The sequence below is a fragment of the Lemur catta genome, unplaced genomic scaffold (genome assembly GCF_020740605.2).
Source record: "Lemur catta isolate mLemCat1 unplaced genomic scaffold, mLemCat1.pri scaffold_66_ctg1, whole genome shotgun sequence".
Taxonomy (NCBI): domain Eukaryota; kingdom Metazoa; phylum Chordata; class Mammalia; order Primates; family Lemuridae; genus Lemur; species Lemur catta.
This window is the reverse complement of record NW_025423865.1, coordinates 819,821-833,077: the sequence shown is the minus strand read 5'-3', so window position 1 is coordinate 833,077 and position 13,257 is coordinate 819,821. Positions and strand designations below refer to the sequence as shown.

General features: G+C 37.1%; 1 protein-coding gene across 1 annotated transcript; it reads left to right on the top strand.

Moving 5' to 3' along the window:
* The first annotated feature begins 3,049 nt into the window (after positions 1-3,049).
* LOC123629987 (ankyrin repeat domain-containing protein 26-like) lies at positions 3,050-12,052 on the top strand. Its single transcript, XM_045539326.1, has 5 exons — positions 3,050-3,088; positions 4,013-4,215; positions 5,222-5,471; positions 10,629-10,674; positions 11,863-12,052. Exons 3-5 carry the CDS (start codon positions 5,313-5,315, stop codon positions 11,913-11,915), a joined length of 258 nt encoding a protein of 85 aa, XP_045395282.1. The 5' UTR covers positions 3,050-3,088; positions 4,013-4,215; positions 5,222-5,312; the 3' UTR covers positions 11,916-12,052.
* The last annotated feature ends 1,205 nt before the right edge of the window (positions 12,053-13,257 follow it).

The window sequence follows — 13,257 nt, the reverse complement described above, 5'->3', positions numbered from 1 at the left end:
GGCCCACCCTCAGGCCCAGAATGTGTGCTAGCCTAGGAGGGATGAACTGATCCTCAGGGCCCTGGAAGGTGTTTGTGGGTGCAGCTGGAGGAGCAGCAAAGGCAGTTTAGTTGCCCTTGTGTTCAGGCTTTCATATGGTACATGCAGGTGCTGGCCACAGCAGGTTAGGTAGGCTGGTTCTCAGGCTCCTTGATGGTATATATGAACTAGCCAGTCCTGGGGTCCCCTGAAAGTGTGCACAAGTGCACCATGGCCCTGCCTCTGGAGGAGGCAGAGTCGCTTTCATAGTCAGTGGCCTCAGTCAAGTGGCCCCCTAGCTCTGGTGCACATGCACCCTTTGTCCTTGGGCAGCTTCCCTCCTGGGCCAGACCCCCAAATTCTCAGGGTTTTAGGGTGGTGTGTGATGTAAAGTTTGGAGCCCATCTGCACTGCTGGGTTCAGCAGGTACACGATGTTGTAACCCTCTACGGGAACATAGTGGGATGTCAGTGGGGTGCCAGGGAGGACATGTGGCGGCTGTTGAGCCCCAGGGCAGGATGTAGCCCAGTGAGGATTTGGCTCTTAACATGGCATTGTACTGCACCCTCTCAGAGGGTACGTGGGACTCGGCGTGAATTGCCTCTCAGGAGCTCCCTATGCTCAGTTCAGGGACTGTGAGGGCTGAGGGGTCCCCTGTGGCTTGGATTGCAGGTGTCCTCAGGGGAATGTGGATCACTGGGGTTCATTCCCTTCCCTTTTCCCCACAATAGGAAGTCTGGCCTGGCTCTGAGCTGATCCCAGCTGGAGTGGCTTCTTCCCTTTCTTTTGCTTCCATGGTTCCATGGGTTCCTATTACTTCCCTGCTGAATTCCAGAGCTCTCTCTTAGAGGCTTTGTTCAAGGTGTGGTCATCTAATTGTTTTGGTTCTTCTCTGTGGAGGATACAAGTTCTGGTTGCCTCCCTCAGCTCTGTCGATGATGTCTCTGTCTATGGCATGAATATGAAAGAATGAATGGAAAAATGTTTTAAAACCAGCACAAGCTACCCTCTGGTTACATTTTTTGTTTATATTCCTCTTCCTTCAAAAATACATCAATTCCAGCTCAATAACCAGCCACAAGTGTCCTTTAATATGGCATCAGGCTCAGGCTTAAAGTGCAGGACCTACCACCATTCCAGATGGGTGTACTCAATGTATAACATTTTTGCACCATTTTAAAGTCACGAAATTGTGATCTGCACCGTCGTAAGTCAGGGATCATCTATGTTTGGTAAATCGACATGTGGAGAGGCTACAAATGGGAAACAGGTATTTGAATCCAGAGAGTCCTGGATCCTTGATATTTAATTTTCTTTAGCTTATCTCCTGCATTGATTTTACTTTCACCCGCTGTGGAGCAGCAGTGCAGTTTCCTCCAGGTTTTAGTATCATTTTCTCCACTGTCCTTGAAAGCCTTCCTGTGAGTCTCTTCAAGGGCCATCACGCTTCCACTGACAGCCTCCTTGGAGGCCTTTTGGTTTTCATTCTTATTCATGTCTAGGTCCTTTCAGCTTCCACCTTCCTCCTGGTGTAAAGGTATCTGACATGTTTTAACAGTTGTTGTTGTTGTTTTTTAGTGGCAACACCCCATATTTAATATCAGTATCTGTATCAATTATCTATTGCTGTATAATAACCCACCTCAAAATTCAGTGTCTCAAAACATTTACTTTGTTCACAATCTTCAGTTTTAGCGAAGGCTGAGTAGGGCCAGCTCATTTCTTCTTCATGTGACAACAGCGGGGGTGACTTGAAGCTGGGGACTAGACTCATTTAAAGGCATGTTCATTCATATGTCTGGCCGTTGAAGCTTACTCTTTTGCCTGGCACTCTAGCTGGGGCAGTCAGCTGAAATGTCTATACAAGGATTCACCATGTGGATTGTGCTTCCTCACAATATTGTGGCTGGATTCGAAGGACAAGCTTACCCAGAGGGGAAACGTCAGGTGGAAGCAGAATTACATTTTCTAACCTAACCTTATAAGTCACACAACAGTTCTGTCACATTATAGTCACTAGAAACTGGTTACTAAAGCCAACCCATACTCTGGAGAGGGAATTTCATGGGAGTTATAACAAAAAAAATTTTAGACATGCCTTAAAAGCACTATTTCACTCACCTGTTATAAATCAAATCAGCATTCCATCTAAAGGAAAGTAATTTGTTCCAACTCAGTACCACCAAAATCCCAGCAAGTATTTTCGTTTGTTTTTGTTTGGTATGCTACCTTATTCTGTGTAAAGTAACAAAGGATTACAAGACAGTGCTGTAGAATTAAGGCATTTTTATTAAAAAGAGAGTATAGATCTTGTCATTAAACTTCTATAACGAGATATGATTGCTTTGTAACTCCAGGAATCATTGCTCCTTGGAAAGCAATTAAATTAGCGTAAAACCTTTGCAGTTCATAAAAATAGTTCAGTGTAATGTCCGTAAAATTTCTTTAGAAATTTTTTGGGAATAATGATGGAGGAACGGGTATAAGACTTCCTACTAAGTGAGTTTAAGGAAGAAAGAATTGAATTAATCATAGACAATGTCCTAAGATCAAGTGTAAATGTTGTGTGAAAGAGTAAAGTATGTATTTTGTGAATCCCAGTGGTTTAAACTTTGCTCTTGATTTTCTGAATCATTCAAATGTCCATCTTTGAAGAATCTACTACAGTATAGATAGCATTTTATTGCAGCTCAATGTATTTCAAAATGTGTTATTAGTTTTCTGATACCCTATTCTCAGCCTACTTCCTTCATTATTAAACTACATTATTTTATTCATGCAGGTTGATGACATTATGGAATCTCTGGAAAATGTATGTTCAAGATGTCGCTATCTGGATGCCAAGAATCAAGTTGATCAAGAGGAATTATTCTCTATGAAAGCAACACAAGAACAATGTGAGATGCTAGAGAAAGAGAACATGAGGTTGGAAAAAGAATTTTGGGACCTCAAAAACCATATGCAACAGATGGTAGATCTTGGTGAAATTAAAATGTATAAGGACGACATTGAAGAAAGAGCAACACAGAATGTTGTACAAAAAATAAAAGAAGTCAATCTATTTTTGCAGGTTAGTTAAGTGTGAAACGCACTTTCATTCATTTCACTGCAGATGATACTGTGATGTGTTCATTGTGTGTGTTTCCTCTATTTCCGTTATAGCAATTGGTTTTGTAGATTTCTAGAAGGAAGGTGGCATATGCTTCTCCCTTTAAATCTTTTAGTTTCTATCATCATTATAAATAAATTCATCTTTGAGAATATTGAAGCTCCTTAGACAATCATTTGATTATTAAGGCCAGTTAGCATAAAACAATAGTATTAGGAAAAGAAAAAATTGTGATTTAGAAATTATACTGTACTCTCGAGTTTCTTTTTAAGTTACATTGCTCAACTTTTTAAATTTTAATTTGATTATATTATTCTTTGGATTATTAGAATTCATGAGTACTAATTTAGTAATGATTCATTTTTTTATAATTCCGATTAAATTATCAATTTAGTTGATAATTGATGTTCAATATATTAAACCTCAGCTTCTTTTGTCACATATTTAAAGTTGTTCTCGGAGAATGGGTGTCCTTCTAGCATTGTGGGTGGTCAGCCTGGGAGTATCACTTGAGACTACAAATTGGAGATAAGCCTGGGCATCGTAATAAGATACCATCTATACAAGAAGTAGTAAAATTAGCCAGGCATGGTGCTGCACATGTGTATTCCCAGCTACTGAGGAGGCAGAGGCAGGAGGATGGTTTGAGCCCAGGAATTGGGAGGCTGCAGTGAACTATGATCTGGCCACTGCACTCCAGCTGCAGTGACAGAGACACTATCTCTAAAAGTAGAAATAAATAAATAAAAGACAGACACTGTCTCTAAAAATATAAATAAACAAACAAAATAAAATAGCTCTCTGATTCAAAAGTAAAGGAAACAAATATACAGGAATTGTTCAGGTGAAAGGATACTAAAAATGTATCCTTTTTATGTGTTTTAGTCACAAGCGGCATCTGAAGAATACATAGAACAGATAAAAGAGGATCGTGTGGCTTCAATAAGGAGTCAGACAGAAGTGACAATTAAAAATCTGGAATCTGAAATCTCCAACATGAAATTTTCTCAAGGAGAAGTGGAAAAGTATAACCCCCTGTATCAAGGAGAATGAAAAGCTGGGGAATATTTGTTGAAGAAAGCAAAAAAGTAAGTCAAAATATGGAATAGAAAATAAATTAAGATCATTAATTTGCCTTGAATGCATGCTTTTTAGTGAGATAGGTTCATGAGATTAGTGGGAAGTGAAAGCTAACTAGATAACAGAATTTTGGAAAACAATGTTAATAAATGAACTATCTTTAAAAATGGTAGTCCAGGGCAGTTTATGACTCTCCCTCTTGTTTGGTTATATATGGTTTTTCCCCCCTTAATATTCTCGTGTAGTTAACCTTACCTTATAGTCTTTCCTTGAAGTGTTTTTCAAGCCTTATAACTTGGTATTATTGTTATACAATTGCTTGTCACCATTCTGCTCATAGAAATATTACGAGTTTAACTACTTTTTGGAAGATTACAACTTAAACTGAAAAAATAAAGGAGTATGACTACTCTAGGCACATTTTGACATTCAGTAAATTAACTTCTTTACATTGGTTTACTAAATACAATTATTTCTACCTTTTTTAGGGATAATCCTTTTATGATATATATTTAAAGAGTACAACATGATGTTTGGATATATTTGTACATGGAGAAATGGCTATTATACTCAAGCAAACTAACACATTCATAATGTTCATTATCCCTCACCCTTTAAATACAAGTATTTCTAATGGAATCCTCAAGAATCTTATAAATAAGGCCATTCCAGGGGGCAGCAAGTGTTACCTGTTAAGCCATACATCATTGATAGAGATTTCTCTCCCCTCCTTGCTTTACTTGAATTACTTATTTTGTAGAAATTCTCCTATATATATATATATATATATATATAAGTATATATATAAATACACACATACTACATATATATACACACACACATACTTCTGTAGAACAATTGTAAAACTATAACTGCATACAGTAGGCATGCTGTGATACATTTTCACAGTTAAAACACTATTTAATGGGAAATTCCATTTACTCTTATGGTAATTTTTTTTTAAAATGCCATCATTTAGGAAAAAATGAAATACTAAACATTTGTCTTTTGCAGTTTTCGCAGAACTCCTGAGTGACTAGCAGCGTCCAGTCGCAATCATGTTGAGGAGACACAGGGGACTGGAACTTGCTTTCCCACTCGAGCTATGAAGACGGGCACCTTCTTCTATGAAGAATCACCTTCTGTTGGAACTGTTCATAATGGCTTAGGTCTTCACAGAGAGCTTTCTTCAAGAGAAAACTCAATGTTCTTTTCCTCATTCCCATGGACTTCAGATGCCAACTTGGAGACCTACTTGACTGAGGTTAGTTATGTTGTCTTCTTTCCTTTGGGTTTCAGATTTCTGATATAATTCTTGTTTCTCATTTGGTGAAATACTGTGTTGTTAAAACGACCTATGCATGATAAATAAAGGTCATAATTATCTGTGTTAATAAAGAGAGGAAAGTGAAAATTTTCCATTTTCTTCAAGTCCCTGCAGCTGTCATTTTCAAGAGATACCTGTATATTAACATTTTTCAATATATGGAACTGAAATGACAGGTTTGAAATTTCTTTAAAAGCAGCACTTAAGTTAGATTTTAGAGATTGAATCTTATTGCCTAATAACTAAAGGCATATTGCAAGGTGCTTTGGCTTACTTTCTAGTTGATTTTAGTTTGGCTATTGTTCATAACCCTTTTAAAGTTTTTTGTACCATCTTGAATTTTCCACCCTTAATCACAAGTCAATGATTGCCATCCAAGCACTTAACCACAAATAGATGTTTATTATTAAAAGCAATCCAAGATAAATAAGTTTGAGGAATTAAATAAACCTATAGTATTTAGATTAGATTTTAAATTAAAATATTTGTCATTTTCTGTGTAAAAGTATATCTTTAATTGCTATGTTACTTACAGCATTTTTATCTTAATTACTGTAAAATTAGGCTATTGATGGACAGTTTCACAGCACTTTTTAAATACTTAAATCAAGCAAATATTTGAATTTTTTAATTCAGGATATTATGGGAGTACAAACATTTTGGTTACATGTAATACATTTGCCTCACCCAAGTGAGGGCTACAAGCATGTCCTTCCCCTATAACGGTGTGTTCCACTTCCGTTAGTTGTGGATTCCCCCCCAGCCCCAGTCCCCCACCTGATTGGCACCCAATGAGTATTACTTCCATGTGAACACCTTAGTGTTCCAATTCGATGGTGAGTACAGGTGGTGCATGTTTTTCCATCCTTGTGATACCTCATTTCGAAGGATGGGCTCAATCTCTATCCAGGATAGTATAAGAGGTGCCAGTTCACCATTGATTTTTGTAATTGAGTAGTATCCCATGGTATATATACACACCACATTTTATTAATCCACTCATGTGTTGATTGGCACTTGGGTTGTTTCCACTTCTTGGCAATTGTGAATTGTGCTACTATAAATATTTGAATGGAGATGTCTTTATTGTAGAATGTCTTTTGTTCCTTTGGATAGATGCTCAGTAGTGGGATTGCTGGGTCAAATGGTATTTCTATTTTTGGCTCTTTGAGGTGTCTCCAAATTACTTTCAACAGGGGTTGTACTACTTTGCAGTCCCACCAGCAGTGTATGAATGTTCTAATCTCTCCACATCCATGCCAGCATTTGTTATTTTGGGCCATTCTCACTAGAGTTAGGTGATATCTCATTGTGGTTTTGATTTGCATTTCCCTAATGATTAGAGTTGTTCAGCACTTTTTTTATATGTTTGCTGGCCATTAGTCTCCCTTCCTTTGAAAAGTTTCTGTTCATGTCCTTTCCTCATTTATTGATGGGGTTGTTTGATTTTTTCTTGTTGATTTTCTTAAGTTCTATATAGATTCTTCTTATCAGCCCTCTATTGGATGTGTAGAAAGCAAATATTTTCTCCCATTGTGTAGAATGTCTGTTCATTCTAATGATAGTTTCCTTGGCTATGCAGAAGCATTTTAATCTGATCAGGTCCCATTTGTTTATTTTTGTTGCTGCTACGATTGCTTTGGGGGTCTTCTTCATAAATTCTTTACCTAGGCTGGTGTCTAAAAGAGTCTTCCCAATATTTTCTTCAAAGATTCTTAAGGTTTCGTGTCTCAGGTTTAAGTCTGTTATCTGTCATGAGTTGATTTATGTGAGAGGTGGGGATCTAGTTTCAGTCTTCTGTATGTAGATATCCACTTTTGCCAGTACCACCTATTGAATAGAGATTCTTTTCCCCAACGTATATTTTGTCTGCTTTGTCGAAGACTAGATGACAATATGAGGATGGTTTTATATCTGGGATCTCCATCCTATTCCAAAAGTCTCTATCTCTGTTCCTGTGCCAGTACCATGCTGTTTTTGTTAGTATAGTCTTGTAATAAAGTTTGAAGTCTGGCAGACTGATGCCTCCCAATTTATTTATTTATTTTTTTTGCTTAAGATTGGTTTGGCTCTATGAGGTCTTCTCTGGTTCCAGAAGAAACATAGAATTATTTTTTTCTAAATCTGTAAAGAATGATGGCAGAATTTTGATAGGGATTGCATTAATTCTGTAGATCACTTTAGGTACAATGGACATTTTAACAATATTGATTCTGCCAATCCAGAAGCATGGTAGGCATTTCCATGTGTTTAGATCCTCTACAGTTTCTATTCTCACTGTTTCGTAGTTCTCCCGATACACGTCTCTCATCTCCTTCCTTAAATATATTCTAAATATTTAACTTTCTTGGATGCTGTTGTGAAAGGTGTTGGGTCTTTGATTTGATTTTCAGCTTGACTGTTATTGGCATTTATGAATACCGCTAATTTGTGCGCAGTAATTTTGTATACTGAGACTGAATTCGTTTATCAATTCCAGGAGTCTCTTGGTTGAATCCTTGGGATTTTCTAGATATAATAGTATATCATCAGCAAAGAGTCAGAGTTTGACGTTTTCTGCCCCCATTCAGACGCCTGTCATTCCCCTCTCCTGTCTGATAGCTCTGGCAAGGACTTCCAGCACTCTGGTGAATAGAAGTGGAGACAGTGGGCAACTTTGTCTGGTTCCTGTTCTAAGCGGGAATGCTTCAGTGTTTCCCCATTGGGTATGATATTGGCTGTGGGTTTATCATATATACCCTTAATAATTTTAAGGAAGGTCCCATCTATGCCTATTTGGTTAAGGAATTTTATCATAAAAGTGTGCTGGATTTTGTCAAATGCTTTTTCTCCATCTATTTGGAGAATTATATGGTCTTTGAATACGGTTTCTATTCCCCCATGTATATTATTGTCTGCTTTGTCAAAGATCAGATGGTTGTATGTGGATGGTATTATATCTCAGTCTTCTGTTCTGTTCCATTGGTCTGTGTCTCTGTTTTTGTGCCAATACCTTGCTGTCTTGGTTACCATAGCCTTATAGTTTGAAGTCTGATAATATGATGCCTCTGGATTTCTTCTTTTTGCTTAAGATTGTTTTGACTACTTTGGCTCTTTTCTGGTCCCAAACAAAGTGTAGAATTATTTTTTCTAGATCTGTGAAATATGACATTGGTATTTTGATGGGGATTGCATTGAATCTGTAATCAACGTGAAATGTATGGACATTTTAACGATGATTCTACCGATCCTATGAACGTGTTATGCTTTTCCATTTTAAGTCATCTGCAATTTCTTCCCTCAGTGCTTCATAGTTCTCCTTGTAGAGATCTTTCACCTCCTTGTTTAAGTAAGTACATTTGTAGGTATTTTATTTTCTTTGTAGCTATTGCGAATGGTACTGAGTCTCTGCTTTGACTCTCAGCTTGACTTGTTGCTGTATAGGAATGCTCCTGATTTGTATACATTGATTTTGTAACCTGTGACTTTGCTGAATTTAATTATCAATTCCAGGCATCTCTTGGTGGTGGAGTCTTTGGGGTTTTCTAGATACAAGATCATGCCATCACCACAGTGGAATAAAACTAGAAATCAACTCCAAGAGAAACACTCAATTCTACACAAAGTCATGGTAATTAAACAACCTGCTACTGAACGATCATTGGGTGAATAATAAAATTAAGACTCAAGTCAAAAGATTCCTCAAACTGAATGACAAAGGGGACCCCATCTCTCAAAAACTATGAGATTCAGCAAAAGCATTCCTATGGGCAAAAGTCATAGTCTTAAATGCCTACATCAAAATGACAGAAAGATCACAAATTAACAATCTAACACCAAGCCTCAAGGAATCAGAAAATGAAAAGCAAACCAAATGCAAAGGCAGCAGAAGAAAAGAAATAACTACTGTCAGGGCAGAGCTAAATAAAATGGAAAGTAAAGAAACAACGAAGTATCAATGAAACAAAAAAATGGTTCTTTGAAAAGATAAGCAAAATTGATAGCTCTCTTTCTAGATTAACCAGGAATAGAAGAGAGTGGACCCAAATAAGCTCAGTCAGAAATGAAAAAGGAGGTATTACAATGGATACCACAGAAATTTAAGGCCAAAAATGTCATCTGGAAATACTATGAAAATTTGTATGCACATAAACTTGAAAACATAGAGGTAATGGACAAATTACTGGAAACACACAACCTCTCAAACTCAATCAGGAAGAAACAGATCTCCTGAACAGACCATTAACAAGCAACTAGATTAAAGCAGTAGTAAACAATCTCACAACAACAACAGAAAGCACCGGACCAGATGGAATCACAGCTGAATTTTACTAGACCTACCAAGAAGAACAATTAATTCTACTCCATAAATTATTCCATAATTTTGAGAAGGAGGGAATCCTCCCCAACTCATTCTACAAAGCCAGTATCACCTTCATACCAAAGCCAGGAAAGGACAGAACAAAAAAAGAAGACTACAAGCCAATAGCCCTTACGAATACAGATACAAAAATCCTCAAGAAAATACTAGAAAAAACTAAATTCACCAGCACTTCAAGAAAATAATCCTGCATGACTGAGTGGGCTTCATCCCAGGGATGCAAGGATGGTTCAACATACATAAATCAATAAATGTGATTCACCACGTAGAAGGGAAAACAAAGACTATATATGATCATCTCAAGAGATATAGAAATTTTATTTTAAGGAAAAATTCATTAAAATGAAAAACTGTTCACACTTTCATAAACAGCAGGGTTTTGCTAAGAATTACAAAATAACAGATTCATGTGAAAATATAACTTGAATTGCCTAACCCTTGTACTAATAAGAGAAAGTGTCACCCTTCTGAAATGATGTATACTCAATATACCAATTATTAATTTTACTTTTTATGAGATTAATGTAAGCAGCATTACACATATACTCTATTAACTAAATGTAAAATAAGTAGGGTTTTTTTTATTTATGTGATTATTTTTCTATTTAAGCAATTGTGAAGTTAAGTCTAGTTTCCACAAATATTTAAAGCCACATTATATAAGTGATATATGATTCCCATGAAAATGTCTGTGGTTTACTTAAACATTCTAAATAATATTTGACTTATTTCAGATGACACACAAGTTGGAACAAAATATAAGTATGGAACTACAAGAAGGTATGCTGTGAAAATGTATGAATTAAATTGGCATTAATGACTTGATTTCTGAAATCGACCATAAATACCAAGTGGCAGTCTTTTCTATTGTTTGGTTAATAGACACTACACTTCCTCTTACACACATGTAATGAAAGATGTGAAAACATTAACATTCATACTGAACAGTATTCTTATGCCACATTAATTCCACATGGCTTTAAAAAATCTCATGAACTTTATGTATCTTTTTTTTTTCTGTCTCTACACTTTATTCACTGCTGCCATCACTATGATACTGTCAGTCAGCACATGAAACAATTCTCTGAAAACCAAGGCATCATCAGCTTCCTGGGATTACGTTAGTGATTTAAGGCCAAAAGACCCCAGGCTCGTGTAGTAACATTTAGCCAAGTAGTGACAGTTCATAAGCAGTCACTTGACTGGTGACATTTTGAATCAATCATTTACTTTGTCATTAGTGTACTTTCTCCCTGAGGAAAAGTTCCATATTCCTTAACATGGGAAAAACACCCATATCAACTTGGTTCTTGTCAATGTATTCAACTTCATCTCTTGCCACATACCTTAGTCTGCCCCTTTGCTCTAGCATCTCACAAACTAGACTACTTAGAATTCCACAGTGCTCCTCCTTATTGCCCCTGCTTCCTCCTCCCTTTACCTGGTATGCTTTTTCCTTGCTCTTCAGCTATCAACTTGCATATCACCTCTACCAAAAAGTCTACAATATTGACACAAAACTTGAACAGATGGGCCTCCTGTGTGTTCCAGTAGTGCCCTGTTTTATACTTGTTGTGGTCTCTATGACTCTGCATGGAAGTGGCCTGTTTGTCTGTTTTTTCATGTTATATTATTGTTGAGGACAATCATATGTGGACTGTATCAACCCCACCTCGTAATTCCAGTGCTTGTCATAGTACCTCAGCATATGGTTGTTGAATAGGGAATGAAGAATGAGAAAAAAACAGAATCTCTGATACTTACCCACAATGATAATTACTAATTCAGTGGGCAACTGCAGGCAAATTATATTTAACAGTAATTTTGTATTGTCATTGTACATACATATTTCTCATTCTTTTTGATAATGATAAAGTTTCCAACTGTTTTTTACTGACTTACACTTAGTTCCTATGAAATCTTTTAGCTAAAGAATAGAATTCTTTTCCTTTTTCTTTTTCTTTTCAGGTCTTGCTGAATTAGAATCTGGATGCTCTTCTCTAGAAAAGCTTCTCCTCTAGGATCCACTGATGAGGCAGATATAAATCAAGATATACTTTGGACAGCATCATCACAATATGTACCATTTTTGAAAAATTCTATGATCTGAAAGACTTTTAAGTGGATCTTGCAAATAAAAAGCAGTTTTACCTCCTTAGACTATAGAAATATCAGGTATTTATTTTTTATTCTTATTTTTATTTTTTTTGTTATTTATTTATTTACTTATTTATTTATTGAGACACAGACTCGCTCTGTTGCTGGGACTAGAGTGCTGTGGCATCAGCCTAGCTCACAGCAACCTCAAACTCCTTGGTTTCAGTCATCCTCCTGCCTCAGCCTCCCAAGTAGCTGGGACTATAGGCATTCACCACCATGCCTGGCCAATTTTTTCTATTTTCAGTTGTCTGGTTAATTTTTTATTTTTCTATTTTTAGTAGGATGGGGTCTCACTCTTGCTCAGGCTGGTCTCAGACTCCTGAGCTCAAGCGATTCTTCTGCCTCAGCCTCCCAGAGTGCTAGGATTACAGATGTGAGCCACCATGCCTGGCCTGTCAGGTGTTTAAACAGCCAAACAACCAAATTTTCACCAATACTTGGTTGGAGTAAATTGATGGCCAATTTTTTAAATTTAATTCAGGATATTATGGGGGTACAAACATTTTGGTTACATGTTATGACTTGGCCACACCCAAACCATAATTTGAGGCATGCCTTTTCCCCTGTACAATGCCTACCATGTCCATTAGTTGTGAGTTTACCCACCCTCAAGCTCCCAATCCCTGAAGAATATTACTACCATGGGAGCACCATAGTGTTGATCACTCAGTGCCAATTTGATAGCGAGTACATGTGGTGCCTATTTGTCCATTCTTCCGATGCCTCACTTCGGAGGATGGGCTCAAGTTGTATCCAGGAAAATATAAGAGGTGCTAGATCACCATCGTTTCTTATAATTGAGTAATATTCCAGTGTATACATATACCAAATTTTAATAATCCACTCATGAATTGACAGGCACTTGGGTTGTTTCCACATCCTTCCAATAGTGAATTGAGCTGCCATAAACATTCGAGTGCAGATGTCTTTATTATAGAATGTCTTTTGTTCTTTTGGGTAGATGCCTAATAGTGCTACTGCTGGAGCAAAGGGTATTTCTATTTTTAGCTCTTTGAGGTATCTCCAAATTCTTTTCCACAGAGGTTGCACTAATTTGCAGTCCCACCAGCAATGTTGTATGAGTGTTACTATCTCTCCACATCCTGGCCAGCATTTGTTGCTTCGGGAGTTTTGGATAACAGCGATGGCCAACTTTTATTTTACAATTTTTATCACTATGCAGACAGATATTTCAATGTACTA

Excerpts from the sequence above, each read along its gene's own strand:
- LOC123629987 (XM_045539326.1), top strand. The coding sequence starts at position 5,313 with ATGAAGACGGGCACCTTCTTCTATGAAGAATCACCTTCTGTTGGAACT. Across the intron at positions 5,472-10,628 it reads TGGAGACCTACTTGACTGAG|ATGACACACAAGTTGGAACA; the intron begins GTTAGTTATGTT and ends GACTTATTTCAG. Across the intron at positions 10,675-11,862 it reads AAGTATGGAACTACAAGAAG|GTCTTGCTGAATTAGAATCT; the intron begins GTATGCTGTGAA and ends TTTTCTTTTCAG.